Source organism: Ceratotherium simum, chromosome 12 (assembly GCF_057802395.1).
Source record: "Ceratotherium simum simum isolate JZ-2026a chromosome 12, ASM5780239v1, whole genome shotgun sequence".
Taxonomy (NCBI): domain Eukaryota; kingdom Metazoa; phylum Chordata; class Mammalia; order Perissodactyla; family Rhinocerotidae; genus Ceratotherium; species Ceratotherium simum.
This window is the reverse complement of record NC_141911.1, coordinates 27937117-27950777: the sequence shown is the minus strand read 5'-3', so window position 1 is coordinate 27950777 and position 13661 is coordinate 27937117. Positions and strand designations below refer to the sequence as shown.

The 13661-nt window shown below is 36.2% G+C and overlaps 1 protein-coding gene across 1 annotated transcript in view; it reads left to right on the top strand.

The window, feature by feature from the left end:
• Positions 1 to 13661, top strand: part of RXFP1 (relaxin family peptide receptor 1) — a 101837-nt gene that overhangs the window by 81449 nt on the left and 6727 nt on the right. Inside the window, exons 11-14 of the mRNA XM_004420963.3 lie at positions 1783 to 1854; positions 7138 to 7209; positions 10618 to 10689; positions 11607 to 11678. Coding sequence (XP_004421020.1) covers positions 1783 to 1854; positions 7138 to 7209; positions 10618 to 10689; positions 11607 to 11678 — 288 coding nt within the window. The remainder of the gene's footprint in view (positions 1 to 1782; positions 1855 to 7137; positions 7210 to 10617; positions 10690 to 11606; positions 11679 to 13661) is intronic.

Sequence of the window (13661 nt, the reverse complement as noted above, 5' to 3'; positions counted from 1 at the left end):
GCACATGGGCAAAATTATTGAAGTTCAAACTAAGGGTGACCATAGATTCACAACATACATCAGTCATCACAATGGCACTGTATTATCTAAGACCTGTTTTTCTCAAACTTAAGTAATATCCATTTTAATGGAAAGAAATTCTCATAGACCCCTTAGAATCAGTCCTTGGATCTCAGTTTGAGAAACACTAAGTTAAAGTCTTAATCTGTAAGAATGTTTGCCCTTTGCAAATTATTACTGTCAAGATTGTGGGGAAAATTTAATTACAATCAAAATGAAAGAAAAAAATACTGCAGAATGTTCACATCCCTGAGTATGTAATTGTGGACACCAGGTTAAACTTTAGAACGTTATTGAGTATAATTTCTCTTTATGCCTCTCTGATCTATTTTAAATTCCCATCGCCTCTTCCATGAAAGTGAAGGATGCTGGGGCTTCCTTCGATATAAAAATACAACTGCCTCATTCACAGTTTATTTTCCCAGAACAGTATATTTCATACTGTGGGCTGCAACTCACAAGTGGGTAATAAAAGCAATGTAGTATGTCCTGACCAATATATTTTAAATGAAATAGAATTTAGTTAAATTGAATAAAAATATCAGAGTGCAATTGAGACAATTAAATGTATTGTTTCATGAATCTTAGGTTGTGTGGGGGTATTTTATGTCCCAATGTAAAATTCATTTTTTGTTACTGTAGGTTACCACGGGAAAAGTTTGAAAACCATTATACTAGAACACATAGCACCCCTGTGTATAGGCAGTGCAATAGCTACCACGGATACAACAATAATTTTTCTCCAATTATGCCTCCCCATTCCAATGGATTCAAAGCCACTGAAATATCTGAACTCTTCTGCAGAGAGTTCAGCAGTCTTCATTTGCAGGTTGCTCTGTTATCACTTGTGCAAAATAGTCCATACTAATTGGCCAGAGGAAATCAAATTGCACCTAAAGGACATACACCAAATAGATATCCGGAAAACTTAGAACTTCTTTTCTATTCTACTTGTATTTGTTTTTAAAGAAACCTTTGTATGAAGAAATCATTTGTGAGTATCCTCTTGGCAAGAGCTTGTGCTTTTCTGGTCCAGGGATGCTGGGAAAAGGTGGTAACGGTTTGGAGTGCTGGGAGGAAATAAATACTTAAGGATGGGACAAGGCCAACTTCCAGGCATGTCACACAATGTTTAAAGAATTGGAAACCCTTTGAAAACTTTTCTATGAGTTAGTCCTTTATGCTAGCTCATAACACATGACATCAGTGCAGAAATGAACTGTCAAGAGTTAAAGTCTGATTCAACATCCCAAACTAGAAATTTTCTGAATTTATCCAACTTAGACTTCCTTAAGCAACTCCACTCTAAGTCACATCAACTACCAAATGTGTCTGAGTAATATGGTAGGAGTATTTGTTAGACAGACATGCTACGCAGACTGAAGAGACAACTCTAAAACATCTATCTCCCTGTGCTCTCGGTTGTATGATATTTAGTCTATGTTCTCAAGAATTGATGTTTTCACTATCTCCCTTGCAGAGCTCTTTTCTATTTCACTTAAAAATTTGAATAATATTTTACTTTTATCATCATTAAAAGATTTGGGAAATTTAAGGTTAAAATTAGATTGGGTAATTTATCATACAACTTCAAAATATCTTGATGTGAAAAATGCACTATATACAATTATCTTTGGTTTTGCAGGCTGTTAATCTCCTCTCTGATAACTCATTTATCAGTTACCTCGAGAAGCCACAACATATTTTTTCCTTTACTTTCAGGGTAATGAGGAAAAACAAAATTAATCACATAAATGAAAATACTTTTGCACCTCTCCAGAAACTAGATGAATTGTAAGTTTGATTAAACATATATTGATAAGAATTTGCTTTCTACTGTTTTAGTTCATACTTGTTATGCATAGATGCTTTTATACATTTAAGAAATATTTATTATGTCTTTACCTAGCATTATTTATATACACCTTGAGCCACAAAGGAATTCTGATAGCTTTACAAAAATATGCATAAAAGAAAAAATATAAAATAAATATTTGAGGAAAGTGAGGTAAAAGAAATATAGCTGCAGAGAAAGAAAAAAGTCAGAGTAAATTAATATATAAAATACATCCTGCTACCGAACCAAGTGGGTTTGCATCCTGGTGAGTAAATAAGACTACACCAGTGGAAGTTGTCTCACACCCGTAAAGTGTATTTGCAGCAAATAGGAGGCCATGGGGAATCATTTCCAAAGTCATGGCGTCCCAGAACAAAGAGAAGCAGGAACTTTTATTTTGGTTGGGGAGTGAATATTCAAAAGGGAGAGGCGGGTATTCGCTTGCGCAGGCTCAGTTGGAGAACATGCTTCCACATAATGAGGCCTAAGCTCCTCCTGGAGACATCTTTGCATTAAAAATAAGGCAAAGGTCATGGGCATAGCTCTTGTGGTGAGGCTTGGTCAGTTTCAGGATGGTTGGTGGTTACATCTCCTTAACACACAAAAGGAAAAAAACAACTTGGAAAAACAGTTAATTGCTTCCGAACCCACCTTTGAGTTTCTCAAGGCACCTAGTCGTGACAATCCTACATCACTCTATCCCACTGCTAGAGAGAGACAGCAAATTTGTCTTTAAGTTTCCTAGAGAGTTAGGATTCAGAGACCATAAGATAAAAAGACACCACTTTGCTGATTCTAAAGCCAAAGGATAGTCTTGGATCTAAAAGGAAATTGGACACTTCCTTGGGTAACATTCCAACCTATGATAATGAAAGAGAGAGATGAAGTTAAGACAGCTACTTACCATGTCCCTTTTTAAGATCAATGACACAATTCCAAAGGGCATTAACACAACTCTATGATGAACCAAAGTCTTGTGGTCCAAGCACATAGTAGCTGATTGTCAGAATAAAAAGTATGTAGAGCAATGGATGAAGTGCATGTTCTTCAGACAATTTTTTATTTTTTAGTATTAATTCTCAATCGGATTTTTGCTAAAATTTGGGCTAGCAACTAGTTTGATTTTGTGTTTCTAGAAAGAATATGGAGTGTGGACAGATCTACGTGTTTTGACAATTAGCTGGGCTTACCATTGATTTATTAAAACTTTTCCATAAAAATTAAAGAATATAACTAGAATATTTCTCTGCATACTGAGATAGGTGGAGGGAATACATGTGCCACAAGCAGGAATATTCCTCGGGAAACAATCCTGCATTCTGTTCTAAAATATCAATAAACAAGCCATTGAAACGCCAATATTTTTTTCCATAGCCATTAGCCTGAAACATTTTTTGGTAGGCAGTACCAATCATTCACAAAATGTGCAAGAAAATCTCAGTAGATATTAGAACCAAGCATCTGTTGTAACAAGTCTTGGTATCTGGCAATTGAACCATGTTGTCAGCATATAGGAAATTGTTTTATTCTCAATAGTAGGGAAAGGTTCATGTAGGTGATCCAAAGGAATTATCTAGCCATCACAATACAAGTTAGTGTAGGGGTCCATACTTTTCCTTGTTTTATCATGCTCACAGCCACTCTCTGAATATAAGAAGGCAATTCCTCGAAATCCTAACGTCCATGGTGGCCGTAAGGTGCAGGTATTATGCAAGTATCAGTAACCAGCAGTAAACATGGAACACAAACGGCTTAGCCCGTAACCAGTGCTAATCCAGGTTCAGGGGTAAAGGAAAGAGCAACAATAGCTGCAGAGAGGGTAACCAAGGCCAATAATTAGTTTTGCTTAAAGCCTGCCTACTCCCATGTTAACCACTGGCCTGAAACATCGGATTTACAAGGATAAAAAGGGCATGGTTTCTAGGAGACTATAGTTTTAAACGGCTGGGTCTGGATCTAAAATAAGAGGATGAATCTCCTTTTGAGAGAGGATTGGACTATACTCTGTGCCCCGTCAGGCTTGATCACACTAAAAGAGTTAATGAGGGCAAATAAATTGGCAGGATTCACTTGTCATAGTAGACTTTAAGTAGTTCTGGTTACAGAAAATCTTTGCCACGTGCTTGATTTAATTTATGCTTCTCAAGTCAACCACTCTAGGTGATGATGTGTTTCCCGAGCAAATTCAGAAATGGACCTCGAGTCCAATCAAGTCTAGGTCAACTTTCCTAAACTGAAACTGAGAAAATGGTCCTTTTACATGTCACTTAGGATCTAGGCCAACAGTATCCCATTACATGATTCATGCTGTAAGAACTATATGTCAGAATTATCTCCAATAGCCGAAACCAGCACTCCCAACAGAAACTGTTGAACATGACATTTGGAGTTTTAATATCCTAGTGGACTACTCTACATCTGTTTTTCACATTGCCTTACTAATATGATCAGTATTTTACTTGGCTTCCCATACAAAGAACTAGAATTGTGCTGCCTCTTTTACCCAAATATGAAGTAGACAGATTCAGTCTATTAATAGTCTTCTAATGGGGATGGAAAGAATGGCTAGTCCAAAACTAAGCTAGATACTGGATAGCCCAAGATGAATAGGTATAGTACTTGTACTCAAAGAACTCACATCCTTCAGAAGGGAAGCACATATGTACAGAAACAGTTTTCATATAATGTTATATATAATGTACGTGTTTTTGTGCCATGATAGAAGTGTGCACAAGGAGTATGTAGGAGAACAGACAAGAGAACACCTAACCTCTCTGGTCACAGGGGAGTGACATTTGAGCAGAATCTTGAAGGACGAATAGAAGTTCACCAGAGGGCCGGCCCCGTGGCTTAGCGGTTAAGTGCGTGAGCTCCGCTGCGGGCCGCCCTGGTTCGGATCCCGGGCACGCACCGATGCACTGCTTCTCCGGCCATGCTGAGGCTGCATCCCACATACAGCAACTAGAAGCAGCTATGACATACAACTATCTACTGGGGCTTTGGGGAAAAAATAAATAAATAAAATCTTTAAAAAAAAGAAGTTCACCAGAAGGACAAGAAGAAAAGCTTATTACAGGCAGAAAGAAGCACCCAGGCAAAAACATGGAGGTTAGAATACTGAGGTACATTCAGCCCATGATGAAAGTCATTGTGACTGAGTAGAAAGTGGTAGGAAATGACGCTGGAAAGATAGACAGTGGCAAGATATTTAGATATTCAACGACTTTTTATGTTGCGCTAAGCAGTTTTGATTTTTTTCTTTTAGGCAACAGTAAGCTATTGAAGGATTTTAAGAAAGGGATGAAATTTTAGAAAGATTCCTTTGGTAGTCAAATCAGAACAATCTATCTTCATTGACAATTCACTCTATAAATATGTAAATAACAAAAAGTCTCAAGGTTCAGTTTACAGTATGAAAATAAAACGTTTACAGCAAAGACATTTATAACATAGATTAGATATTAGCTACTTATTTTTAGTGTTAAAAACTCAATCTGGGCCGGCCCCGTGGCTTAGCGGTTGGGTGCGCGCACTCCGCTGCTGGTGGCCTGGGTTCGGATCCCGGGCGCGGATCCCGAGCGCGCACCGAGGAGCCGCTTCTCTGGCCATGCTGAGACCGTGTCCCACGTGCAGCAACTAGAAGGGTGTGCAACCATGACACACAACTATCTACTGGGGCTTTGGGGAAAAAATAAATAAATAAATAAGTAAATTAAAAAAAAAAAAAAAACTCAATCTAAAACTATCCTGCCCTTTGGGCCGGCCCCGTGGCTTGGTGGTTAAGTGAGCGCGCTCTGCTGCTGGCGACCCGAGTTCGGATCCCGGGCTCCCACCAGCACGCTGCTTCTCCGGCCATGCTGAGGCCGCGTCCCACATACAGCAACTAGAAGGATGTGCAGCTATGACACACAACTATCTACTGGGGCTTTGGGGGAAAAAATAAATAAATAAAATCTTTAAAACTATCCTGCCCTTCAAAACTGAATAATTTAACTTTTGACTTATAAGCACTCCAATTTACATAACAAATAGAGCTATTCTCCTACCTCTCCCTGTGTCAACTAATAGGATTTGGAGATAGATAGGGAAAGTGGTTAGGCTTTCTCTTAGTATCTCTTGATCACACTGGAGAACTCAAGCCTACTGAAACACTGTCGCGTTTAGAAGAATCTGAGGCCTTTCTTGTGAGAACTCCCACTGTCAAAGCTACCACAATAGCAGCTACTGTCAAAAATCTTCTTACAACTAAGCTACAAGATCATACCATACTAGGCAGCCCGACCTCTATATGTACATAAGGTAACACACAAAATATCCTGCCCTGGGAATATATGAGATCTGTTGTATATCAGCTGTGAAAGAAACTTGCACCTGAAATAATCCACTTCCATTTGAAAATCATAATGAACCCAAGCAAAAGAAAAAATTAAGCCTCCAAACCATATTCCTACTCTAACGTGGAAGAAAGGAAAGAAGGAAGGGAGGGAGGAAGGAAAAGGAAACAGAGGCATAGCACACATACTAATTAAATTAGAAAATTGTATCTGTTAGAACCAGATCAAATACTGTTATGCAAAATAACCAATAACCATTCTATAGATAAGAGAGAGAAGGTGAGTTTTATTTGAGCCAAGGTGAGGATTATAACCCGGGAAGACAGTTTCCACAAAGGAAAAAAGCGTTCCGGAGAAAGCATGGTTTTCAGTACAGTCTTATACCTTTTTAGAACAAAGAACATACATTAAACATGCCCAGGACATATATTCATCAAAGTTTCCAAGAGGTATTCAGTTACAAACTAGCAGGTCAACATGATTCTATTGTTGAGAAAGGGACTAATACGAGCATTACCAATAGGGTGTAGATGGGGAAGTATTCATTCTTATCTTAAGAGAGTGCATTCCTTAATGTTTAAAGCAGGTGTACAATGTATGTTTGGTAGGCCATAAGTAAGGCTTTAGTTCAATCAGTTTTGAACCAGAAGTTACCAGCATATACCTCGATATGCGAAAATCTCTTGTCAATACCATCAAATATTTGTCTCTGACTGAGTGATGCAATGGGATAAAATATTTTTATCTTTTCCCATTTCACTCCCTTTTTTAAAAACTTTTAGACTGCTGGTAATTAATATAACTTATTGATAGCATTGTTAAAAAGTTGTGTAATAGTTTCCTAATAAATTACAGAACAATGAATAAAATCTTAAGACAATAACATGTTTACATTTATTTCTCTAGGGATTTAGGCGGTAATAAGATTGAAAATCTTTCACCACATGTATTTAAGGATCTGCAGAAGCTCTCACAATTGTAAGACTGATTTTAATTTTGTCATTTCATTTATCTTTTCATTTCTTTTATTTTTTAAATTGTGATAAATATACATAACATAAAATTTACCATTTTAACAATTTTAAGTGTACAGTTCGGTAGCATTAAGTACATTCACGTTGTTCTGCAACCATCACCATCATCCATCTCTAGAACTTTTTTATCTTCCCAAACCGAAACTCCATACCTATTAAACAATAACTCCGCATCACCCCTACACACACCAGCATCCACCACTCTATGTTCTGTCTCTATGAATTTGACTACTCCAGGTACACCATATAGGTGGAATCATTCAATCTTTGTCCTTTTCTAACTGGCTTATTTCCCTTAGCATAATGTCTTCAAGGTTCATCCGTGTTGTAGCATGTGTGAGAATTTCTGAATATTGTTATTCTGAATAATAATATTAATTAAATTAATAATTAGTAATTAATTGATTGAAATAATATTGTTCTAAATAATAATCCATTGTTGTGTCTATACCACATTGTATCTATCCATTCATCCATTGATGAACACTTGGGTTGCTTCCACCTTTTAGCTATTGTGAGTAATGCTGCTATGAATATAGGTGTACAAATACCTTTTTGAGACCTTGCTTTCAATTCTTTTTGGTATATAGTTCCAGAAGTAAAATTGCTGGATCACACAGTAATTCTATTTTTAATTTTGTGAGGAAAGACCATATTGTTTTCCATAACAGCTATACCATTTTACATTCCCACTAGCAGTGCATAAGGGTTCCCATTTCTTCACATCTTGAACAACACTTGTTATTTTCTATGTTTTTTTGTGTGTGTGTGAGGAAGATCAGCCCTGAGCTAACATCCATGCCAATCCTCCTCTTTTTGCTGAGGAAGACCGGCTCTGAGCTAACATCTATTGCCAATCCTCCTCCTTTTTTTCTTCCCCGAAAGCCCCAGTAGATAGTTGTATGTCATAGTTGCACATCCTTCTAGTTGCCATACGTGGGACGCGGCCTCAGCATGGCCGGAGAAGCGGTGCATCGGTGCGCGCCTGGATCCGAACCCGGGCCACCAATAGCAGAGTGTGCGCACTTAACCGCTGAGCCCCGGGGCCGGCCCTCTATGTTTTGATGATAGCCATCCTAACGGATATGAAATGGTATCTTGTGGTTTTGATTTGCATTTCCCTAGTGATTACTGATGTTGAGCATCTTTTTCATGGGCTTATTGGCCATTTGTATATCTTCCTTGGAGAACATCTGTTCAAGTCTTTTGCCCATTTTTTAATTGGGTTGTTTGGTTTTCTTGTCGTTGAGTTGTAGGAGTTCTTTATATATTTTAGATATTAAATCCTTTTCAGATATATGATTTGCAAATATTTTCTAAGTTGTCTTTTCACTCTGTTGATAGCGTCCTTCAATGCACAAAAGTTTTTAATTTTGATATAGTCCAATTTTTCTGTTTTTTTTTTTGTTGCCTGTGTTTTTGGTGTTGTATATAAGAAATCATTGACTAATCCAACATTATGAAGCTTTTCCCCTATGTTTTCTTCTAACAATTTTATAGTTTTAGCTTTTATATTTCAGTCTTTGATCCATTTTGAGCCAATTTTGTACATGGTGTAAGCTAAGGATCTAAGTTCATTTTTTTGCATGTGGATATCTGTCTGGTTTTTCCCAGCACCATTTGTTGAAAAGACTATCCTTTCCCCATTGAATGGTCTTGGCACCTTTGTTAAAAATTATTTGACCATGTATACAAGGATTTATTCCTGGGCTCTCTCTCCTATTCCATTGGTCTACATATCTGTCTTTACACCAGTACCACATTGTTTTGATTACTGTAGCTTTATAGTAAGTTTTAAAATCAGGAAGTGTGAGACCTCCAAATTTGTTCTTCTTTTTCAAGATTGTTTTAGTTATTCAGACTCCCTTGAGATTCCGTATCAATTTTAAGATAGATTTTTCTATTTCTGCAAAAAAATGTATCATTGGGATTTTGATAGAGATTGCACTGAATCGGTGGATTACTTTGGGTAGTGTTGACATCTTAATGATACTAAGTCTTCCAATCCATAAACACAGAATATCTTTCCATTTATTTGTATCTTCTTTAATTTCTTTCAGCAACATTTTGCTTTCAAAGTACAAGACTTTCACGTTTATTCAATTTACTCCTAATTATTTTATTCTTTTGATGCTACCTTAAATGGAATTGTTTTCCTAATTTTCTTTTCAGATTGTTCATTGTTAGTGTATAGAAATGCATTTGATTTTTGTCTGTTGGTTTTGTATTTGGCAATTTTGCTGAATTTTTTTATTAGTTCTAACAGTTTTGTGTGTGTGTGTGAAATCTTTAGGATTTTCTACACATAAGATCATGTCAACTGTGAAAAGAGATAATTTTACTTCTGCCTTTCCAATTTGGATGCATTTTATTTTCCTTTCTTGCCTAATCACTCTGGCTAGGACTTTCAGTACTATGTTGAATAGAAGTGGTGGAAGTAGGCATCCCTGTCTTGTTATTGATTTTAGAGGAAAAGCTCTCAGCCTTTCACCATTAAATATGATGTTAGCTATGGGCTTTCATGTATGGCCTTTATGATGTTAAGTTTTCTTCTATTTCTAGACTGTTGAGTCCACTTCATTTCTTCTATACAATTCATTTTTTATTGTCATTCTTCCTCTCTTTCCTTCTTTCTGTAATTACCACCACCCAACAGGTCCCCCCTCACCCACCTAACTAATGGTCTAATCTAGAATAAATTTCTTAAAAAGAGAAATTGCCCTAAGAAGCTCCTTTTAATCAATGATTCTTGTTTCAAGGTGTTGTTTTACATAGATTCTGAAATTTTCTCCATTTAAATTCAGCTGTACTGTCACTCTGATCTATGTCTCTTTGTTCCTAGCTGTAGTCTTTTACTTTTCATTTAATGCCTCATAAATCGCTGGTACCATATGCCACTCTTTGACATAAGATTTATTGTAAAAAGTATTCGATGTGACTCCATTAATTCAAATTTTGACTAAATGAGATTTTTTTTTTTTTTAGTTTAAGCCACATCTGCTCCTAGGCATGTGAAGTAGGTGTGGTTTCTCTCTGGATACCCTACCACTACTCTGGGAGTCATTTCTCTGGTGGGAGTCATTTCTTGACAACTCCACCTTTTATGTTCATGTCGTCTTAGCTCTCTCTCTATCACTAACACAATCATAGAGTACTTACTAAGAGCCAGGCATTATTCTAAGTGTTTTATCTCCATTAATTCATTTAAATGTCCAATGAACCCTATGAGGCAAGTGGTATTGCTGTACTTTTGTTGTTAATGTTTAAAAGTAACACAAAGTCAACAGATACGCTTTCTCTTTACTTAAGCAATTTCTAGAAATGACCTATTGCTGCCTTTTTTTAAAAACAGGAATCTTTCCTATAATCCAATCCAGAAAATTCAAACAAACCAATTTGATTATCTTGTCAAACTCAAGTCTCTGTAAGTACACACCTGTGGGGATAGTTTTATGATGAAATTGTTATTCATATATTAATAGCTAATAAATTCTATAAAATAAGATTTATAGAATATTTCAAATTCTATAAATTACTATTTATAAAGAAGCTTTATTCCCGGGGTATTGGGTTAAGCTCCACAAAAACATATAAGATGAGAGCTCACTGGACTATAAACAAACAGATAGCTATTAGTTTTATCTTATATACTTATAAACTAAAAATTAGTTAAGGATGAATCATTTTATGTTTTCCTATAATCACCAGGAGCTTATATTGGATTGTTTGCTTTGATCTTCTGTGCACATCCATCTATGCATATTCATTCCTCAATTAGTACTGGGTATCTAAGAATTTATTACCACCATCTTTATTCCAAGATGGAATATTATAGATTATATAAATCATTACTTGCACCACACACACACACACACACACACACACACAAATTTCTTTTAGGATCTAAGAATTGCCTAAAAAGATAAGCTTCAGTTCATTTAAGTGTTTCCTCAGTAAAATTACATTTTATTAGAAAAAAAATTGTTATTTCAAAGTTATTAGAAAAATTTCAAAGATGTAAAACTCCTCTGCTATTGTAATATTGGCTAAAGGATAATGCTTGTTGATTTATTTCACAAATATTTATTGAGTAGTTACTATGCACAAAGCATTGTGCTATGATCTATGAGGATCCAAAAAATTCAAATAGGAGAGATATATATGTATAAATAGCAGAATCAAAAAGAAGCAGAGGAAGTACCTAGGGCAGGCTGAGTACGAATGTTTGGTTCAGAATAAGTGTTAACTAACAGCATTTTATTAAATTGTCCTTCACAAAAACTCATTTTATTATACCCTGTATAATATATGTTATTTTGACAATTAATTTGATATTTTTAGCAGCCTAGAAGGAATTGAAATTTCAAATATCCAACAAAGGATGTTTAGACCTCTTATGAATCTCTCTCACATGTAAGCAGATGTTTTTCTTGTTCTTCACCTTGATTTTAAATTTTTATGTTTCCACACGTATTGTGCTAATACATCCATACCCAATGCAGCCAATCTATTAACATTTTCTACTGACTGATTTACCTAAACAATAACTAACTCTTAAAGTGTTGATATTGGGCAGGGGGGTGGTGATTTTTAGTTTTCCATGGTTTGGTAAAATCAAAGGAGAGTTTTTGAATGTCAGAGAACATGAGTATGGAGGGAACCCACTCAGTCCTATAAGTTCTCCTCATCTCTGATAGCATTTATACATTTTGATGTTGCCTAATGAGCTAGTAATTCATACACATGGTATAAGTGTTACCAGAAGAAGTAGGAATTTATATAAGCAACATAATATAATTATAAATAAATAATTACTGTAAATGGAGGAAAGTAAGGAAAAATCCTCCTGAGTGAAAATTGTCCCCAAGGGCAGGGCATGATTGGAGCAAGTGTATATGGATAAAATGGTGAACTTTGAAAAATCTTTTATTCACACAGTGTGTCTCACTGTACCATTGATTACATGCTTTAGAAACATTTTCTTTAATTGAATGTGATCTTATAGCAGGTATTAGAATAATCTCCATGCCAGGGTAACTAATTCTCAATAATTTAGAAAGTGTCATGTCAGCCACCACCACTCTATAATCCTGCTGATACTTTAAGTCTAACACAGGACACTCTGCTTTTGTTCTTTATAATTCCTCAGAGAGAATGCTTATAAAAGTTTCCTTGGTTCCACACAACATAAAACACTCTGACTAAATTAAGCAAAACAGAGCTTATTGAAAGAAAATGGTGTAGCTCACAAAATCCAAGAAATAACTCAAGGAACAGATCTGAATTGGGCAGAAACCATGGCAGATCTAGGCATCTAAGCAGCAAGAGTTAATCAACAGGACACTATCCTGTAATTGTCAAACTTTTTTTTTCTTTCTTTTACACTGCCACAGCATGGCTTGATAAATGGTGTGTAGGTCCACGCCCGGGATCCGAGCCTGCAAATCCCAGGCCGCAGGAGCAGAGAGCAGGAACTTAACCGCTATGCCCCTGGGCAGGCCTGTAATTGTTGAGCTTTTATCTTGTATTACTACAGCTTTTTACACTACGAAGATCATTGATAGTTTTTGCCAGAATACATGGCTTTAGAGGCAGACAGATCTAATTTGAATCTCAATTACTACATTTATTAGAAAATTTCTTGGGAAATAATTTGCCTCATCTCCTCCTATGACGATACTAATACCTATCTCATGGAGTTTATTTGAGAATTTATTCCTGATACCTAGAAGATGCTCAACAAATGGTGGTGGTGGTAACACAGTAGTAATTATTGATTAACCAGGTGGTGTCTTTATCAACAAGGAGGGTCTCTCTATTGATGAAAGAATTCATTCAACGAATATTTATTGAACACCTTATTATGTACCAAAATCTAGTGTAAGAGGTAGGCGTGTTAGCAGGTAGTTACAGATCACATAATAACTTCTGTAATAGAAAAGCCATGGAAGCACAGAGGAGAAAGCACTTAACTCCTCTTCCCCTGAGGGTTAAAAGCAGATCAGTTGCAGCAAGATCAGGAGCTATGTAACAGTCTATTTACATATAGCAAACACTAAAAACCCAATAAAAGTTTCCCTGGATGGATTCTCTTGAGCACATGCTAACAGCTTATTTATACAGTCAGGCATTGCTTAATGACAGGGATATGTTCTGAGAAATGTGTCATTAGGCGATTGTGTCCTTGTGCAAACATGATAGAGTGTACTTAAATCAAGCACAAGAGAAAATGATGCAATCAAGAGACGCGGTAAACACAAGGTATATGAGGTTGCTGCTGGCATAACATGGTGTTCTGCTTCACAGTAAACTTTTTTTTTAAGTAGAATGAGTAGAAGGATCCAAAATAATGATAAAAAGTATAGTATAGTAAATACATAAACCACTAACATAGTT